The sequence below is a fragment of the Ursus americanus genome, chromosome 13, assembly GCF_024610735.1.
Source record: "Ursus americanus isolate L20-20 chromosome 13, mUrsAme1.1.p, whole genome shotgun sequence".
NCBI classification, from domain to species: Eukaryota; Metazoa; Chordata; class Mammalia; order Carnivora; family Ursidae; genus Ursus; species Ursus americanus.
The window spans coordinates 2,248,758-2,268,501 of record NC_142139.1 but is presented as its reverse complement, the minus strand read 5'-3'; the positions used below and the strand labels follow the sequence as shown (position 1 = coordinate 2,268,501).

General features: G+C 41.0%; 1 protein-coding gene across 7 annotated transcripts in view; it reads right to left on the bottom strand.

Annotated features, from left to right (window-relative positions):
- NPNT (nephronectin) overlaps window positions 1-17,656 on the bottom strand; it is a 79,787-nt gene extending 62,131 nt beyond the window's left edge. For 3 of the 7 annotated variants that reach the window (XM_087866380.1, XM_045799224.2, XM_087866379.1), the window contains exons 1-3: window positions 17,397-17,656; window positions 15,190-15,290; window positions 554-604 (exon numbers count right to left, since the gene is read on the bottom strand). In XM_087866380.1, the coding sequence (XP_087722506.1) occupies window positions 554-604; window positions 15,190-15,290; window positions 17,397-17,467 (223 nt within the window). In that variant the 5' untranslated portion in view covers window positions 17,468-17,656. The remainder of the gene's footprint in view (window positions 1-553; window positions 605-15,189; window positions 15,291-17,396) is intronic. The other 4 variants (XM_045799220.2, XM_045799222.2, XM_045799221.2 and 1 more) reach the window with 4 other exon arrangements.
- Window positions 17,657-19,744: the final 2,088 nt, after the last annotated feature.

Genomic DNA, 19,744 nt, shown 5'->3' with positions numbered 1-19,744 from the left:
GTGCCACCCAGGCGCCCCCACTTCCAAAATATTTTAAACAAGGAACTTTTTATGTACCAAAACAATATAACATAAATACACATAGGTCCTATTATAACACCTTCGATATTTTATACAATAAAAATATTTCTTACCTGAATTTTTCCAAGGAGAATTAATGAATATGAGATACAATCCCTTCAGGTTAATGATAGGCTGGTGTTAGTAATTTCATTTGGTGGACTTTTTTTTTTAATTTCCTTCTTTAAGTATTAAAAATACAAACTGTCCTTTAGGTTAGAATGGAGGTCAATTTATTAGATTCATAAGACAGGAGAAAGGGATTATAAACTGAAAGGGAAAAGTTTAATGTAATAACTGAAATAAAATGAACTTATATAATTATGAACAGAATAAGCACATCTCTAAAAAATATAGTTTTCCCCAAAATAGGCAACTCAAAAATACAACTAAAGTCAAGTTCTACTGATAGCTCTGTAAGGTATTATTTAGAGGTTATGCCTTTCAAGACACAGATTAGCCAAAATTATTTCAAGAAATATGTTCATCTAACCTTTGAGCTGGCACCTTATCCTGGCTATTCTCTGCCTTAAGACGTAGAAAGCTGCAAAACAAATGTCCAAAAAAAGAAATTCCAGATCTTTTCTCTGTAAGGAGGCTGGACTTGGGTATTTAGCAACTTGTTACATTCCCGGAGACTTACACATATTCAACGCTCAGTGCTTTTCTGAAACAAAAAAAAATCTAGGACATGTTTAAAATAGTAATATTTTAGTCACCATTTTGTCATTCAAAAACATTTTGTAACAAAAATATTAACCAATAATTGAAGTTGTGCTATTCTTTCATAGTCCAAATTCTAAATCAGAGTATTTCAGACCTCTTGTGGCACTGTACCTTCCAATCCAATCTTTCATTTTCAGATTATTAATTTTGGTTCCAAGAGACAGTATCCTTTTATTTAAATGAGTGTTGGACAAAATATCTGAAAAAAATTAAAACTTTGGATCGATTAGTAACCAAGGCTGGTAATTTTTTAATTGACAGATCTTTACTTACCTGATTCTTACATGCTTTGTATTCTCTTTTCTCTCCAACTTTGGGGAGAAAATGTTAAGATTTGTTTTTTCTTTCCTTCCACAGGATTTTCTTCTTGCATGGCTGCTTTGGTTGTCAATAGCAACAAGAATTACGGTGAAAGCTCAGCCATTTCACTTGAAGATACATAACCCAGTTTAACAAAAGTAAATGGAAGAAACTTGAAACAATACTAATCATGGTTAGGGTTTGACCAGCCTAGAGGTCCTAGAGGTAAGGGAAAAGATGATTTATTACTTCTCTGTGAATTAAAGCATAAAATATTCACTTTTACTTTTGATTTGTACATTTACTTGCATAAATTAAAATTAGGAGAATGGAGCCTTCTTTGGGGTAATAGCAGAAGAGAAATATTCCAAGACCAAATTGATTCAATTAAAGTAATAATTTAACTATTGATCCAGAATGATTGTTCTGTATTTTTAAAGGCACACATATTGTTATATATACATATATATATATATCTGCTTGTTAGAGGGTTTTTTCCACGTTGGTTAGGTTCATAACAAATTAGTGTTTTGTATCTATCATTGTTGATGTTGTTAACTTTTAAAGAACTCACCGTATCTTGATGTTGATACATTTCTTAAAACAGAATAATGAAATGTATCAGGTACAATCTTAGCAAAAAGCTGAAAATAAATCAAAGCATAAATTGCAAATTACATTCTGGATCACATATTAAGGAAAACTGCTTATGGTTATGGTTATGTATTAAAAGGGAAAACTATAAAAGGATACCGTTTCTTTAATACTCTTTAGTTGCCAATTTTGAGTAATCTAATTTATCAAGAAAAATATATTAAATGATTTTAAATAAAGGTAAACAAAAAGAATAGCAAACATCATTATTTTCTAACTAGTTATATTAGTACTAAGCAGCCAAACAGTTTTGTATAGTTTATTTTTGTCTTATAATATCTTAAAGTTAGGTCACATTTCTCCTACTTCATATAAATCAGCCTTGACACACAGAGATTTAGTAAATTTTATGGTGTCAATATGTATATCCATTAAATAAGATTTCTAGCATGAAATTTTAGCCCATGTCTCCTATTTTTAAATTTGCATTTTAAAACTATACAAAACTGCATTTTAAATCAAAGCAATGTTAAACCCAGAGTAGATTATTTCCAGGAAGCTTCTGGGGTCTATTCTCTATTGATGCATAAGGAAATTTTCACAGGCAGTGGTCACCACAATTTTTGTGAAAGCTGCCCCAAATAAATGCCCTATACGTATTTTTTATGGTGAGAAGCACTAAAATAGGCTTCATTAGCAGCAGAGAATATAGAAACATCTGCCCCATCCTCCCCTGATAGTCTGTTTCTCACAAACACTGGAAAGAGCCGCAGCAGTAACACAGGCAATGTTGACAGCAAAGCCACTACGGTTTACGAGCCTAGAACTCTCTCCTGTGACTTGCCCCAGAACCACTGCTTCAGTTCATCTGAATGTTGATACTACACACTTTGCGGAGGGTTCTCAGTGATACCAGGCATGGTTAAAAATAATAAGCGCTCTGATGATTTTATGAAATTGTGACTAATATAATCTAGAGAAACTAAACTATTTGGAGATTAGTTTTTTCTAGCCTGCAAAACACAGGTTTACGATTTGAAATCAATCCTGGGTTTTGGACATTTAAAAAAATGAGGGATAGAAAGCCCTAAGGAACTGGGCCCATCTGTTATCCAAAGGTATGCCTATCTTCTAGTATATAGTTTACTGTAAATTTAATTATAAAATGCCCAAATGTTAGGCCAAGCATAACCTTTGGAAGGAAATAATGAAATGCCCCAGACTAAGAAGGCAAAATTACCAGAGGACCCAGACAGGAGTCACACAAGCCTCTTAAGCAAAGAGCACAGTAGGACACATGCAAATTTTCACAGGTGACAAACGCCAGGCACATGCATGAAAGGGAAAGGTTCTGCCTGACACTGTCCTTCTACCTCTCAACCCTAATCTGCAGCTAGAAAAAGTAGTAGCTCTAAAAATTTCTCCCCACCTCAACCTTAAATTTCACCCTCTATTTCTCATTGTCAAAAAAGTTTATTATTAGCCTGGCAAACTATTCATAGACAACCATCCAATGCCAGACATTTAAGACACCAACATCCAAGACAACAGGTCCCATTTATAGCATTTTAAGTAATTTGGATGATCCCAACTTTCAGACCACTACTTCTTAAGTATTAGAGCCACAGAATTCATCAGAATCCAACCGAAGATTCGAGAACAGAACATTTAACACCTCTATAAATCATTTCTTTATAGTTTCCCTCCAATTCCCCAAATAGTTTCAAAAAGAAATAATAATTCTGCCTTAGTTGGGAAAAACTATACATGGAAATGTCTTAATTCTTGGCCATAGACACCAAGATATGATGAATCTTTTAATTCATTGATGATTTTAAAACTCAATCCAAAAATAAATGTAAAAAAATAAAACTCAATCCCAGGGATGAAGGACTTTGAAACCACCATTATCTGTGTGAAACACCATGAAATATTTATGTAATCATGTGAACAGGGGGCAATTTATCCAGTAGAAACTATTACCATAGTAAGTGTATATTATATAAAATCAGCTCTAAATCCTCATGCATGTTAAAAAAAAAAAAGTACGGCTAAGTGTGAGCTGCAATTTGTGTTTTTTTATTTGCTATTTGTTGGTATGCAAACATTTGGCAGGTAATTACTAAGTACCTACAAATCTTAACACTGAAATAAAGTAGGCGTACCAAAGGCTTTAGAAAAATATTTTGGGTGGCAGGAAGCTTATATTTGGATGGTGTATCTGCGGAATTAGTTTCTGTAAATGTAGCAACACATACCTTTGGCCATTTAGGGATCTCTGCTAGAAACTGAGTTCGAGAACTCAAACGTATGAAAATAAGGCTAAAGATTTTTGAAAAACAACACTATTTTTGGCAAAGTAAGCATAAATCCAGAAATTTCCAATTGCTTCTTTGTGTACATCAGTACAAATTTAAACCATGATGACGTATTTCCTAAAATCTCAGCATAAATCAATAATATCTGTACAAGGCAACGCTCACCTTGTGATCTGATGGTGTTACAATAGGAAAACATGTAGGTTCTGGAGAATTTATATCATTAATCTACAGAATGGTTAAAAAGATACTGACCAAATGAAGTGTTCAGTTTCAAAATTTAATTGACTCTAGGTTATCCACATGTAAATAACTGACGGCAAATCCTTAGTCTCAAACTGGCTCTCCCCTGACATCTAGTACGTAGCAAGGATGTCTCTCCAACCTTTAGTTAGTGTTTGGCAGAAAATGAGGGTCTCTCATAAAATATAACCAGAAAAAGTTTTCTTTTCCTCCAAAGTCAACAAATTCTAAAGCTAAGAAACTGGTTTTGCCCATTCATATTCATATCTTTTTCCTCCTATAACAAGTCACTTAACATTATTTTATTAGACTAAGAACTAAAATTGTTGAACCCATGAAAGAGTATGGAATGAACACATAGATATCTGTCACTATTTTATCACACATAATAAAAGTTTACCCTATTTGGGCTTTAATGTATTCCTTTATGCTTTATTAGAAATTCTATTATGACCATAATTACCTCTTTAATTATGCACTACTATTAATTAAGTGGTAAAATCAGAAAACTGAAAAGCTTTACAGCATTAAAATGTAAAATTTATTTAATTCGATATTATTTAACTGAACTCTATACTTTGTAACAAATCAATTTTTAGTAACTGGGTGTAAATTTTACAACTAATTTGCCCTGGGAGATTCCCAAGCTTGTGCTGTCAATCACATTAGGTTATGCTACTAGTATTTTTCTATGGTTGTAGTGACTGATACCACTTTGAAATTTTTTCAAGCCAACTTATTTCGGCTGCATTGTGTTATCTTTGATAACTGATCATTTATTTGTCCCCATGAAAAAATAGTTCTTGGCTCTAGCAACGTAAACTCCTTAGCTCCCTTCTAGGTTGCCTGACACAGCGTAACAATTCTCGGACTGGTTCGAGTTCTGGTTGGTACAGATGTCTGAGGAAAGGCATTCAAAGCCCCTTTCTCTGCTTCTCCCAAGGAAATGGGGTACTTACTGGATTTGGGCCCTCTCAAGACACACACTGAGCTATCTTCCTTTGAGAGAGAGATTCTCTGAGGACATGTGTGTGTCAGGGTTTCAGGTTCCATTGCCCCTGGGGCTTCATGATGGCAGGAGAATCAGTGCTTCCTCACACCCCAGTGAAAAGCAGTTAAGTCTGAGTCTGGTTAGGAACATGAAGAATACTTACTACAGATTTTGCTTTGAGTCTATTCAGGCCTAAGTGGCTTATTTAAAGCAGCCCTTCATGAGATCCAGGAGAACTGGGATAACAACTAAGGGTCATTTGGGCCCCTCTGCATATCTGTGACAATCCAGAGCTTTGGGGAAACGAGCACTGGTCAAGGAGTTTGTTGTTCCTGGGTTCACTGGCCCTATTTCCTGTAACAGCTCAAGTGGGGTAAAGGATGCCTGGAAGCGATGTTTGTGCCTCCTGTCTTATCCCAAGCTGTAATCTGCTTAGAGATGAGTGAGACCAGAGCAAAATGGTGATGAGCTTTTATACTGATAGCCAATGAATACAAAAGTAACTCAAAATATAAAGTTGATATAAAAAAATTCTCCCACTGATTTATTTGCAGAACCTCCTTATGCTGGATCATAGGAGACATCTATCTCCACTCCATTCACAATGCCTCTGGATACCGACTCTACCAACTGCTGACTGATGTGTAAAATACATAGGGAGGAAGGAAGGAAAGATAAAGGGAGAGAGGGGGAGGGGGAGAGAGAAAGGTATGGGGTAGACTTTAATTATACAGCAAACTTCAGGGCGTTGTTAGCGGTCGTAATTCAAAACTGTCTTTTCTAACCTGGAATTGTCCACAGAGCCCTGCAGAGTTCACAAATCATAGCTGTTCTGGGCTGGATTGAGCTGAGCTATCAGAAAGCTGAGTGTGTACATAATGCTTCTTCAACTTCCCATGAACTGCACTTTTAGAGTAGGGGGCCTCCTCTTAGATCAGAGCATCCCCTACGAAATAGCTTCGTACAACCACCACCAGCTTCATGACAGAAACGTTGCCGTGGCCCCTTCTACTCCACCATTCACTCCTACGCGGTGAAGGACTGCATGAAAGTCTTCTTTCAGAACTGCATGTGAGAAAAGCCATAATTTCCCCCAAATAACTGGTCTGATTTTCCCCCAACAAACACCATGAATTATAGGAGCAATAACACTTTTCTTTTTCCGCTGGCTACCAGAAGCTGCCAGCCAAATTATAAGACATACTTAGGATCCTACGCCTGACATATCTGCATGTTAATAACTCTCCTCCTGATATCTTACCTTTTATTCTATCCTTTTTCCCCTCCCCCAGCCCTTGTTAATTCTGTTTTCCTACTTTGTTGCATGCATTCCTGAAAGCCACTTCATATCCTTCCCCAAACAAAGTAGAAGATAAACAAATAGAAATGAAGAAACAAATTCTATTTCTCTTTTAAACTGTCTTCTCAAGGAATCACAAAAAGTGGCTGAACAGAAGGTTTCCACTGTGTAATATTATCCATGATTTAATCTCCTTTGACATATTTTATAGAAGATGATTTATAAAAATAAAATGAATTCTTCAATTACTGTACTTACATAAAAATAGGATGTCCCTATAACTCTCCCACATCTAAATGTATATAACAGTAATGATGAATATGGCAAGGTATTGACTGCAGCATATTTCATAAAACCAAAATACTGAAAATCACCTAAATATGCATAAATAGGGATTTTTACATTAATTAGGTATAGCCATACAATGATACACTATACAGCCATTTAAAAGGATGAGTCAAGTGTACATGAACTGGTAAGGACTGGCCTCTAAAATGTAATATATGAAAAAAGAAGGTACAGAATAGTTCTTGCCTTATGCTATCAATTTATAAACAAGGATAATTTTGCAAATGCTTACAAATCTGCAAAGATCAATAGGAAACAGTTCCTGGGGCTTGGAACTAGGTGTCAGGAAAACAGGGAAGTCAGAAAGACTTACCTTCACTACCTTCTCTCTCTCTTCAAGTATTTTAATTTTTCCCTTAAGCATTCAGTTATTTTGTTAAATAAAATGATTTTAATACATAATTAAGATAAAGATTAGAATTACTAATGGAAAAGGTATGCCCCTACGGTTTTAAAGTCACTTTATTAAAGTATTTTGACACAACAATATTTTAATATTTCCTGAAAACATTTTATCATAACAGGTCTCCCAAAAAAACTTTATTCAGATATCAAAATTCTACATAATCCTCCCTAAAAATAAAAAAGAAAATCCTCTAAACAAGGTGATAAAAATTATGACTGACTTATAAATAAAAGGTCAATGAATTAAGCAATTCCTAAAAGAATGTGTAAATCTTTCTTACAACTAAAAAGGACCTCACATCCATAAAAACCACACAACTGATTGGCCGGATGCCAGGTGGAAATCCTGGCAAATGGACAAACCACATTCCCAATATCAGCTAGTTGCCTCTGATCCAAGAGGAAATAGATGAAAAGGGGGTTAAAGGTCCTTCACTGACCTACCAGAGGGGCTTTGGGGGAAAGAGTAGGGATCAGAGTATCCTAGAATCAAGCATCACACTCTGGATATGGAATTGCCAGGGCTTTACGTCAGCACTCCAATCCAGTTTTTTCCATTACTATCCACTACCAAGTAAGTAACACTGGCCAGTTGGTCAAAACCACAAATGTATACGCCATTTGTTCACACATAAAAAGTTATCTTGCAGAAATACTAGAACACATCTAAAACAATATTTCTTCACTGTATATTTCAAGGTTACTTATTTTAGAATTGTCTGTATTAGTAAAAGATTAGAATCAACACAAATGCCCGTCGATAAGAAACTGATTAATAAATGATGGTACAGCCATGCAATGGAATACTACAAATCCATTAAAAAAAAAAAAAAAAACACGTGAGCAGGCTCTTCGTGTACTGATGATAAAGAAAGCTTTCCAAGATACATTGTTAAGGAAAAGAGGCAAGGTACAAAACAATGTATACAGTATACCTTCCATTTGTATAAAACAGATAGGGTAGAGAAGATACAGAAATTGCCCATAAGTATGTAAAATCTTTCTGAAAGTTACACAAAAAGCTGATAATATTCATTGCTCTGAGGAGGGATATCTGAAGAAATAAACGCATTTTCTCTTACAAAGTAAATATTTTTAAAAGATTGATGGGAAAAAAATTTTAAACCTGCATCAAATTGGTGGGAAAGGAGTGAAAATATCTGTGTGTGGTGGTGAGGAAAGAGGGGAGAGTAGTGAGGATTAGGCCATCAGAACCCCCCTCTCCTTCCCTTTCATCTCCTGCATGATGTAGGCCCAGCCCCCATGATGAGTATCTTCCATTACTCATTGAGGGAGGCTGCATGCAATCACTCAACATCGCCGGACTATCGCTCTAAAAGCATCCAGTTGAAAAAGAACGAGTTCTCAACGTTTGCTGCAACATGGACGGGACTGGAGGAGATAACGCTAAGCAAAGTAAGTCAAGCAGAGAAAGACAATTATCATATGGTTTCTCTCATCTATGGAACATAAGAACTAGGAAGATCAGTAGGAGAAAGAAGGGAAGAATGAAAGGGGGATAAACAGAGACTATGGACTCTGAGAAACAAACTGAGGCTTCAGAGGGGAGGGGGTGGGGGAATGGGATAGGCTGGTGATGGGTAGTAAGGAGGGCACGTATTGCATGGTGCACTGGGTGTTACACGCAAGTCATGAATCATGGAACTTTACATCAAAAACTAGGGATGCACTGTATGGTGACTAACATAATAAAAAATTATTATTAAAAATTAAAAAAATAAAAGCATGCAGTTGAGTTCAATGGACTCAAGAGGCAAAGAACATGAATTCAACAGATAAAAAGTACCCTTCAAAAATGCTGTCTATTACATTTGCTATAAGAGGGACTAAGGGAGGAAAACCACACCTATGTTTTTCCAAAGCTTATCCGAAAGTTTTCAAGGAGAAATACAGTGTTGCTTCTGGGGCCAGAAGTGCCTCACTGGTAGCAGGGAGTACGGTGCGTCTGTGTACTTTCCGCAGCAGCACATCTCTGTGGCCGTATTTGAAGGCAGATCTAGCGGCTGACTTTGCAGCGACGGGGTGTCTCCCCTCTGTGACCTGACCTCCCAGCTTAGGAAATACTAACATTTCTAATCCACAGAGATTAAGACCTTCCCAGATTAACTTTATGAGGGGATTTTAGGAAATGAGTAGACCTTAAAAGTATTAGATAAAGAACGGTTCCAACAGGAGAAAAGATGAAGGAACAAAGTAATATCTGTGAAACTCAACTTTCAAGACTACAGATACTCAAAAACTACGTGTTTGAAAAGGTCAAACTTCTTCAACATTGATTTTAGTTTGGAATCTGCATTCCAAGACCACTTGAAGTTACTGAAAGTACATGCTGTTCTTAAATAAGCTTTTCACGGAAAGTGGTAGTTGAATAATCTTAATCAAAAACTTCACTTCCTGAGGATTTGGAGATGCAGGTTTTGTGCTAAAAGTAGTTATAAGATTGTCCACTGCCTTGCTTTTATTCCTACCTGCAGGGGGAAAAAAAAAGAACCAGAATCTGCATTACCATCGCCAAAATAGAGAAGGAAGCTAAGACGGTGAAGTGTGCTCAGCTCCATTAAGCTGCCCCAAGACCTGCTGGTCCCCCTAAACGTGGCTCTGGCCAGTATCGCCCACTTGAGACCCCCAGTTACTCCTGGAGTAGGTATGAGTGTATGGGTATAAAGAAGGTTAACTCTAACATGCTAATTCACATTCAGTGGTGGTCACATAGTGTTGACTAAAAATGGAAAGGCATTTCCTAGGAATAACCTCTCTGTGGGGGAACACCACGTATGGTCTTCAAACCAAGTCCAGCATTTCTCATTTACTCTTGATTATTTTAAAGAGAAGTGTTCAAAATCTAAATAATCTAAGAAAGGTATAATTTATAGAATTTTGTCACTAGGGACAAGTAACCAGCATAGGGAGCAAAAATTAATAAATCACATTCCATTTTCACGATTAAGTTTTTGAACCCAGATACAAGTAAAGAATGAAACATGAAATTTAAGTGTTTCATTTACAAAATCAAAATCTCTGCTTAAACTAATAACCTTTTCATTTGAAATACAGAAATTTAACAATTTGCTCTTCTTTCAATGGCCCACAATCCTGAGCCAGTAATATATATTATCCAACAAAAGTATTTAACAACTCCAAAGTAGTTTCAGGATAAATTACTGCTTCTCCGTCCTGCTGTTGCACTAACCTATACATTTATATAACATTGGTAAGAATTCAAAAGTTTCACTTTCTCTGACAATTGTACAGTTGTAGTCTTTGGGGGTAGGAGGAAATGAGGTTAGAACTAATAAAGCAAAGTCAGCCTCCAGGTGGGTTTTACATCTTTCCAAAATTTTCAGAGAAATATATCAGAACATCTGCATTTTGCCCGGTTTTAAGGGAAAATGATACAAAATCACCCTCATTTACATAATTTCCTTTAGAAACCACAAACTGCTTAGTGACAGCCAAAGAACTTAGAAACTAAATAGCTTTGTTGAAACCTGGAACTTGTTGTATTTTGAATTTTAATCTTCACACCTCTAAAAAGTGCTTTCAACAGAGACACTACTGTCATAGCCACATATATAGCCAAATCAGTAAGTAAACAGAAAACCACCATTTAGAAATATAATATTTAGATCCTCTATACTCTTTGTACATTAAGGAAGCTCTTTAAACAGCTAACCAGGTATAAAAGTTAGTGACGCTCACATGTCCCAAACTACATAGTGCTTTTAGTTAAGGGCTGGTTCCACAGCATACGCAGTTGTTGTGTGTGTGCGTTTTTAATAAAGTACACAAACCCTGAGAGATCTTTTTTACAGAGATCTCCACTTGGTAGGAGAAATTGCTAAAATCATTAAAATGAAGTGTACCATTAATATGATGGGAAAGTGAAGGAATAGAGTAAATTACAGAACGAGGAACTAGTATTTTGTGACCATCTGAGTAATTAAGGTGCCGTGTGCTGTAAACATGTAACTATCAGTGTTTTGTAATTAAGAAAATCACTTTACCACTAAGAGCCACCTCAATAGTTGATAAAGATAAAGCCCAAGACAATTAGAAAATCAAGTTCTGTATTTTCAATATATAGAGACCTGTTTCTGGGTCAAGAATGGGGGGGGGGTGAAACAGGTGATGAGGATTAAGGAGGACACTCGTGATGAGCACTGGGTGTTGTATGTAAGTGTTGAATCACTATATTGGGCACCTGAAACTAATATTACACTGTATGTTAACTCACTGGAATTTAAATAAAAACTTTAAAAAAAAGAATATAAAACAAAGAATCAATGGATAGAAAGAAGGCAAGGGTATGACCTCTAAAAGAACACAAGCTGCCTGCTTCTGGACTAGGTCCTGCTTTCCGCAGCTGGGCAGGAATGTTGGGATAGAATGTCAGGTGGCACGGGCAGGAAGCAGAAGACAGCTCCGATGCCTGTCTGGGTAGCATCCTTCCTTCCTCAGTCCCCGAGGGAAGGATGAGAAGTCCGGCTGAATGCGGCTTTGTGGCTAGACACTGTGAGCAGGAGTGCAGGCGAGCAACAGGAGCTCCCTGCAAGCCAACTGTCCTTTTGAAACAAGGCCATGGAAAGGGGAGCAGCAAGTGAACATGAAACGCAGCAGTTCTTGGTCAGCGCATCTCTTTGACTCACAGGAATAGAGTCCAAATGTCTTGCATATGCTCAACCAAATGGATTAAACACCAAAGGGTCACTGCACAAGGGCGTGAGATACGATAGAAATATATATATAATAAGGATATGGCCTCCCCTGCTAACATATCTTCTAAGGGATAAATTGGAAGGTTCTGGGTCTAGGTGGAAATAGCTTCCTTTTGCTTTGCTGTGCTAATTTGAGGGAAAATTCCTAAGTGAATCATTCAGAAAACAAGAACCAGACCTTTGCTAAGGAAAGGAGAATGCTCCTTACCGGTAAGAACTCTGAAATGATCTAAGGGTCAGAAAGACAAAATCAATTTTCATACTAAATTTCCCAGAAGCTCTTTGGAATTTTTATAGGTAGTCCATTACCAGGTATAAGAGTTAATGAACAGCGAGGCATTTTTCCTTGAATAAATGTAGTGACAAAAGTTTCAATTTCATAAAAGCTTCCTTTAAAAACTAATCAGAAGCTTTTCGTTTGTCCCCAGCAAGACTCTCTCTGGTGTTTTTCTTCCTACTTTGAGCTGACCTCTGGCCCCTACATTCCTCTACCTGTTTATAGCAAAACAAAGACCGAGGAGCTCTAAGCTGACAAGAGACATTTGGACCATCTGAGATTCTGAAAAAACAAAACACAAGGAAACATCCATCTTTGAACTCGTTTTTACAACTTTGCCATCTACAATATTAATGGTAAAGATCCACCTGGCTCTTTTTAATTTAAAGGTGTTTTATTTTATTGTAACAAGGAGAACCTTAGAATCATTGTTTTTATTTTGGCAGTAAAATGCAAAAATACATTCATCATGCCTAGAAAACAAAGAATCTGATAGCATGTGTATGTCCCATCTCATAACACTCTTTCAAAAGCAGTATTCATTTATATCTCTTTACTTCCATCAAACATCTATGTAGCATTACTCTGTGCCAGGAACTGTATTAAGTGCTTTACGAATAACTCATTTACACCTCATTTACGGTCCTATGAGGTATTATACTATTTTATATCCATTTCAGAGAAGAGGAAAATAAAGCACAGAGCAGCTGAATGACTTGCTCGTGGTCACACAGCTAATAAGGGATGGAACTGAAATTTAAACCCAGGCAGTCCAGCTCGAGTCCGTGTTCCCCTCCACTACGTTGCATCTCAAACTTTCACCAAATCTAAGTTGAGATAAACTGATTTGTGCAGGATCATCTTACACAGGTCTTTATAACATTACCATTTCAATAACTGACTTGCCATTGTTACAGCTTCCTCAGCTTCTCAAGGAATACAAAGAAAGAAGAGATAATACTATCAAATACTGCACTTCACCACTTTACATTCTGTTAGAAGCAAAATGAAGGTATAGAAAATAATAAAATGGTGTCTCATCTCTGCTGGGAAAGCTAGTCTGCTAGGAACTTGGATGTTTAACTGCAGTACGGCCACTGTAGCTCGGAAAGGTCTTTCCGCTCCTTCAATCATTCCAATTCAGAATCACCCAGCTGGTGTGTACCAGAGAAAAGTTAATTACATGTAAAAAGACAGAACAGCTCTGAAAGGTTCTTTCTGGGGAATTCCACAGTTGATGAACCTCTCAGAGACAGAGGAATTTTATCCTTGGAATTCTTTTCGCACATCTGGCAGAGTGCGCACGTCCTCCCACAGCCCTGCACCCCGGCCTCTGCGGCTGCTCTGGCACTCTGCCTCCAGACAAGGTGTGCTCCCCTGTGCTCGGGGCCTTCTGCCAGAACGGCCTGGTCCTGGTAGGCCTGGGGTGCTGTGCACACCCCAAAGCACTTCAATCTTCATTTGGGGAGTGTCCTGCCAATTAAAACAGCAAAGGAGAAAATGATCTCCACTCCTGCAAAGAAACTACTTTTTTAAATTTGGGAACAGTGTGTGTGTTGGGCCAAGAGAAGGGTCCTCTCTTCTCTCTTTGATTATCAAAGACTGACTGCTCTTCAAATTGCACACCCGTGGCCTCCAGCTGTGCAAATACTTCTGACGCGGTGCTATAACTGGCAGAAGACAACTCCACCAGGTACCATTCTTCTTTTGGACCATTTTCCCTTAAACAATTAACCAGTCGGGCACAGCAGCTTTGCCTAGTTCTTTTGACTACTGGAAACTGAGTTACCATCATCTCCCCTTATAAAAAGAGACAATAGCCCCACCATGCAAAAAGTCTGGCCCGGTGGCTTACAGGTAACAGACAAATGTTAATCCCCTTTCCTTTTCCATAACCAACCAGGGATGTCAACCCGTGACCGTTATTCTCCCTCTTCCGCAAAGTTAAGGGCGGATATCATGCACAAACAGCTGTGGGAATTCCTAGCTTTCCCGGACTTAAATCTACCCAATTGCTCTCACCATCAACACACCTCTAAGGCAGGCTCCGCCCTGTCCAGCTCCAGCTTTCTTCACTTCTTCATTCCTCTGAGACCCTTTCTCACGAGCAATAACACATTGGGATGTAAGGGATCCAACTTCATTCCCATCATCTCACCAGGCACCCCAACCGAGCACAATGCCCCAGAAATTCCCTCGATCATTGCGGACTTTCTCCTAGGGGAACTGCACTAGAATTTTAAGATCCACATAAAGTTGTGGGGAACATTATTTCTCAAACTTCCATGATGTGGCTCTGATTTCTACCATTAAAATGTCCATGGAAGAGGTAAAAACCAGTGTTCTGATTTGGTACTTATTACATGATGTTGACTACTTCTAGGACTCCAAAATAATGTTTTTCAGAGGTGTTATTTGATTACGGTGGGTGGTCCACTCAGAGCACGGTCAATCCAATCTCACTTCAAAAAAAGAAGTTTACAAATAGGCCACTTTCCACAACAGGTATAGTAAGGATTTTATTAGTGCTAGAAGGTTCAGAGTCTGTTTAACGTAAATACAGTCTAGACTCATTATCTTACCCCCATCTCAGAGTCTGGAGCACAGAAAAGAAAAAGCCCGATGAGAGAAGAGGGGCGGGAGATACTGGGGACAGATGGCTACAGTAAGCCTCGTGGATGGCTCTCTGAATAAGCAAGCTGGCACCTTATAGACTGTTGGCTCAGGTGAAAAAGGGGCAGGATAAGGAGTCAGGAACTGAAAATTCCGTCAGAACCACACCAACAAGACTTGCTCAGTAATGAGCCCACCGATGTGCAGAGTGAAGCCATGTGTGACTGTGGAAAGCCGCACCTCCCAGGGAGCTGAAGTCCCTGGGCCATGATACTCACGCTGACACTGTCCCCAGGACCGGCGGGCCCAGCCCCAGCAGCAGTCAATTCTCCCACCATAACGACACAGGCCAATTGATGACACTATTTGTCTGGGCCACCTACCAAACAAAAAGATTCAAAATAAATAAAGACACTTCTGAAATTAAAAATATCTTCCTATTACTTTTTTTAAAAAAATTTAAATCACACCCAACAATTTTCGATGAACTCTTTCATACCTGCAGAAATTTAAGGATAAAACACCTTCTGGAAAATAGTTCTGCTGTGATCTAATTCCAGATTTCAGAGAGTTAAACACACACACGCTCTACACACAGGAGTAGGGGGAAAGGGAGGGGAAGATCCTTTCTTAAACGGAAATAGCATCAGCTAGAACCACGAATTCTCAAGGCTAAGACTCACAGGGTGGTTTCTGAAGCTTGAAATAAAACAGATTCCTCAAAGACCCACACCTGTTACTTGGGGGAAAACCAGTTTCGACTGATTTATCATAAACTCAAAAGTATTAAATAATATGACATGTCAAAGCAGAAAGAAAAAAATTCTGCCTTTTATTTCTGCCCTGGAAAGGGGCAGAAAGATGGGAGCTTTCTCAAAAATCAAATGAAACAGACCTCTTTCCAAGATATGACTCTGGCAGAAAATGTTTCCAGAAAAAATAAAACAAGAATAAATAAAACCAAGAGGAGTTTCAGGTGCAGCTAACCTCTCAAGTGTCGTGGTTTGAAACTTTTCTGCATCAACAATTCATGTTATCGTCCTCACTCGTATAAATAAGGACTAAAAGTATCCAATTTCAATATACCAATTTATCCACCAGGCTCCACTTTCACACCTTATTTGGTAAATCGTTTCTTTGTTTAGATTCCCACCTGACTTTTTAGCCCCAGAGGATCAATATTTTAATTAGCTGCTTTAAAATTAAAGCTAGCTTAAAATTTTACGCATAATCATGTGATGTATTTCGTATTGCAAATGTGTGTGCCAGAAAAGCACAACATACCCGAATGTGAGCAAAGAATTGCTTTAATAAAATAAAATAGCCTCCGGCCGCTACCCACATTTTCTTAAAACACTCCTAATCTTTCCAATTCCCGTTTCTTTTATCTCCCCTTATGCCCACAAGCCCAAAGTACAAAATAACCCCCAACTCTGTTTCCTCCGACCAGGTGGTAAACAAGCGATCGCGTTTTCCTCTTCAGCGCTCCACTGGTTCCCCTCGGTTCCTGTTCCCCTCCAGGTACAAAAAAGCCAATCAATCGTGGAATTGATTCTTTCCAAGATTACAAGTAAAACAGGTGCGGCTGTCTTTAGGGCTGCGCAGAGGGATACTTGGCGGGGTCAGGGCGGGGGTGGGGGTCTCTGAAAGAGGAAGACGGGACGGCGGCGTGACCCGGGTTAAAATCTCTCCGGGCTGCTCCAGCCTGGGTCCTGCGCAGCAGCAGCGATCTGCGCTCGGGGCGGGTCTGGTCTCTAAGTGCACGTTGGTGGGGTAACCGAGCACGCCCTCCTGACCGACACACACACACTCGCCCGAGCGGATCCCGCGCGCCGCCGCCAGAGGAGCGGCTGAGTGACAGCGGCGACGGAGCCCAGGGCTGTTGGAACCTGTCAGAGCACGCTGCAGCCCGGCTCGCCCGAGGTCTCGGGAGCTGTGCGCGCGTACCCAAACACAAACACACGTAGCGCTCCCCCCTCCCCGCCCTTATTGAGTCCTCCTGCTTCAGGAAAACCAAGTGTGGAGGCAAACAGGTCCTCCCTGGAAGCCCAGTCGCTCCTTCGCCCCCACCCTTTGTGCGAGCGGCGCTGACAGCTCCAGCCGGGATCTGGCCCGGCCACGGGAAGGTGCCCCGCTCAGCGAGCCGTCTAAACCACACGCGAGAGCCTCCTGGCCCAGGGCGTCCTGCGCTCACCTCGGCTCAGGAGGCTAGCCCGCGCCCTCCCCACCAAGGAGCCGGGCTCCAGGAGCCTTCTCCCTCCCCTGCCTCCTCCGGCGCTCGCAGGGGCGCCTCCAGCCTCGGGCGGCCGCTGGTTTCCAAGAGCGGTTCGACGGTTCTCCTCCCGCGGACGCCGTGCGGTGGCCCAACTTCTGGGCGGGGAGACGCCTCCGTGGCCGCGCACCCCGGCGGGGAGAGAGGACCCCAGCCCTGCGAGGGCGAAATTAGCACTAGAAAGAGAAGAGGGCGCCCCGTGGCCCGACTCACCTCACGTCGAACTCAGCGGCCGCCTGCAGGTAGAGCGAGGCGCCGAGTACCAGCGCCAGGAGGAAAGCCATGTCGCGCGGAGGATCGCGGGCGGCAGCGCCGCGGCGCGCGGGGCACAGGCTGGGGCGCTGGGCGCGCTCGTCTCCTCGGCTCCCGGGAGGAGTGCGGGCGCCGCGGCGACTGCAGCTGCTGTCGGAAGAGAGCGGCGCGCGCGCAGCCGGAGCAGGTCTGCGGCGCGACGCCGGGAGCCCCCTCTGGCTCCCTCCTCTCGAGGGGAGGTGCTGCCGGGGGAGCTGCACCGCCCGCGGGGAGGGGCGCAGGGGGCGGGGGGGCGCGCGTGCTCCCGCCCTGCCGCGCTCCCAGCCCAGAGCCGGGGGTGAGGGCGCTTGCCCTTCGGCGGAAAGCTCCGGAGCGGGAGCGCAGAGGGAAGCGGCGTCTCTTGAGGGCCAGCCAAGCGGGGCGAGCGCCAGGCTGGGAGGAAAGTTGCAAGCCCGGCCTGGGCGAGGGAACGCAGGGCGCTCGGCAGGAAAGAGTGAGCCGGGGAAGGAAAGGACCCGGGGCGTAGGTGCGCGCTCCGCGGGTTCCGCCCGAGCAGGTGGTGACCGCGGGGACGAGCCAAAGCCTCCACCGGAGGGCGGAGAAGCCGGAGACGGGAGACGGTTCTGGGGCTGGAGCTGAGCAGTGTCTGCCTTTTGTGAAACCACAGCACGGCTGCACGACTTGGACAATTAGCAAAGGCAAACTCCGAGAGTTTGCTTCTCCCGCAGAGTTGGCAAAGACTTAGTTTTTATTTGTAACCAACCGACAGAAATGTTTGGCTCTCCAGCCGAGTTTTGTGGAAGAAACGTGCAGACTGTTTCTATCTCTGCCAGCTCAACTTCGAGCACTTGAGAAGGATAGCAACGGCTGCCCCTCCAGGGGCACGTGCAGGCCAGAGAGGGCGGGCTGGAACTCCTTAGCAGTCTGTGCTGTCTGATCTTGGGGAGATCACTTAGAAACCATTTTAAACAGTCATTCTGTTGTCGCAGAGTAAAGAATACTGTACTAAGACTGTTCAAATGAAAACGCACAACGATCATCCTAAAAGACACGTTAAAACATATAACCATTGAGTCACTCCTCAAACCCTGTCCCAATGACTTTGGGTGCAGAGATGTGCCCTCTCTCATACCTCTCAGACCTAATCTCCTATTCTCTCTCTTCCTCTAGCCCGTGACCTCCTTGCCTTTCTCACACAATCCAGGCATGCATGCCCCTGCCTTTGCGCCATTGACTGGCCGATACTTCTGCCTGGACCCAAATGTCTGCGTGGTTCACATTCTCACGTCCTTCAGGCTTTGCTCAAATGTCACCTCTTTGAGATATCCAGCCATGACCACCCAAATTTAACGTTGCAAACCTGCCCCCTCAGGATGCCCCATGGTTTGGTCTACTTTGTCTTTTCTTCTTACCACCTGTCTTCCAGCCTCCTATATAACTTACTTCTTGTTTGTATGTCTTCTTTCTGCTAGAATGCAAACTCTTCAAGGGAAGTTTCTTTTTTAGTGCCTAGAACAGTGCCTGGCATGTAGTAGGTGCTCATAAATGTTTGTTGAATGAGTTTATTACGTTACAAACTTTTTTCTATCTTTATTTTCTTTTTGAGGTTTCTCCAACTTCAAATTTTTAATGGAAAGTTCTGTGGCAGAGTGATCTCACTATCCTGATTTCTTAGTGTGTATAAAAAACAGGGATTTTATGCAAGAAAAGGAAAAATAATGGTTTCAACTTAAACGACTCTTTGATTTCCAAGTTGTTTTCTGTTAGCAAAACAAGTTTCTATTTTAATCTCAGGAAATATCCATGCCAATTCAGGCTTGGGACATTATTTTAGGCAAACAGCTTGGTGTCATCTATTTCAGATCTTTCTAATGAAGTCCAAAAATGTAGGAGTCAAAATATTTTTTCTGCAGAAAATCAAATTTTTGTAAGTGTAATGTAGGCTTGATTCCAGGCTCCAGTGGCTACTCCTTAGACATTTTCTTTGTTTATTGATTCCTGGATTGGATTTGCAAATGAGCCCCACCAGAGCAACAGATGATTATCAGGAAGGGGCTAACCTATAGGCTAAAAGCTGGAGACAGAAGGAGAGGAGGACAGGGGATAGGTGAAAATACAACAACATCTGAAGCTGAAGTGTAAGGCCCCATCGGCAGGCCTTCTAACATTTTTTTCCATATCTTTTTCTTTGGCTTAGAAAACACTCCATTCATCTTCTTTCTTCATTTGGACGCTCTGTACTTGCCCTTTGGGTCCAAGTTTAGCTGACATTTACCCAGGAAGCCTTTTCTGATTTTTTGCTCGGCTGA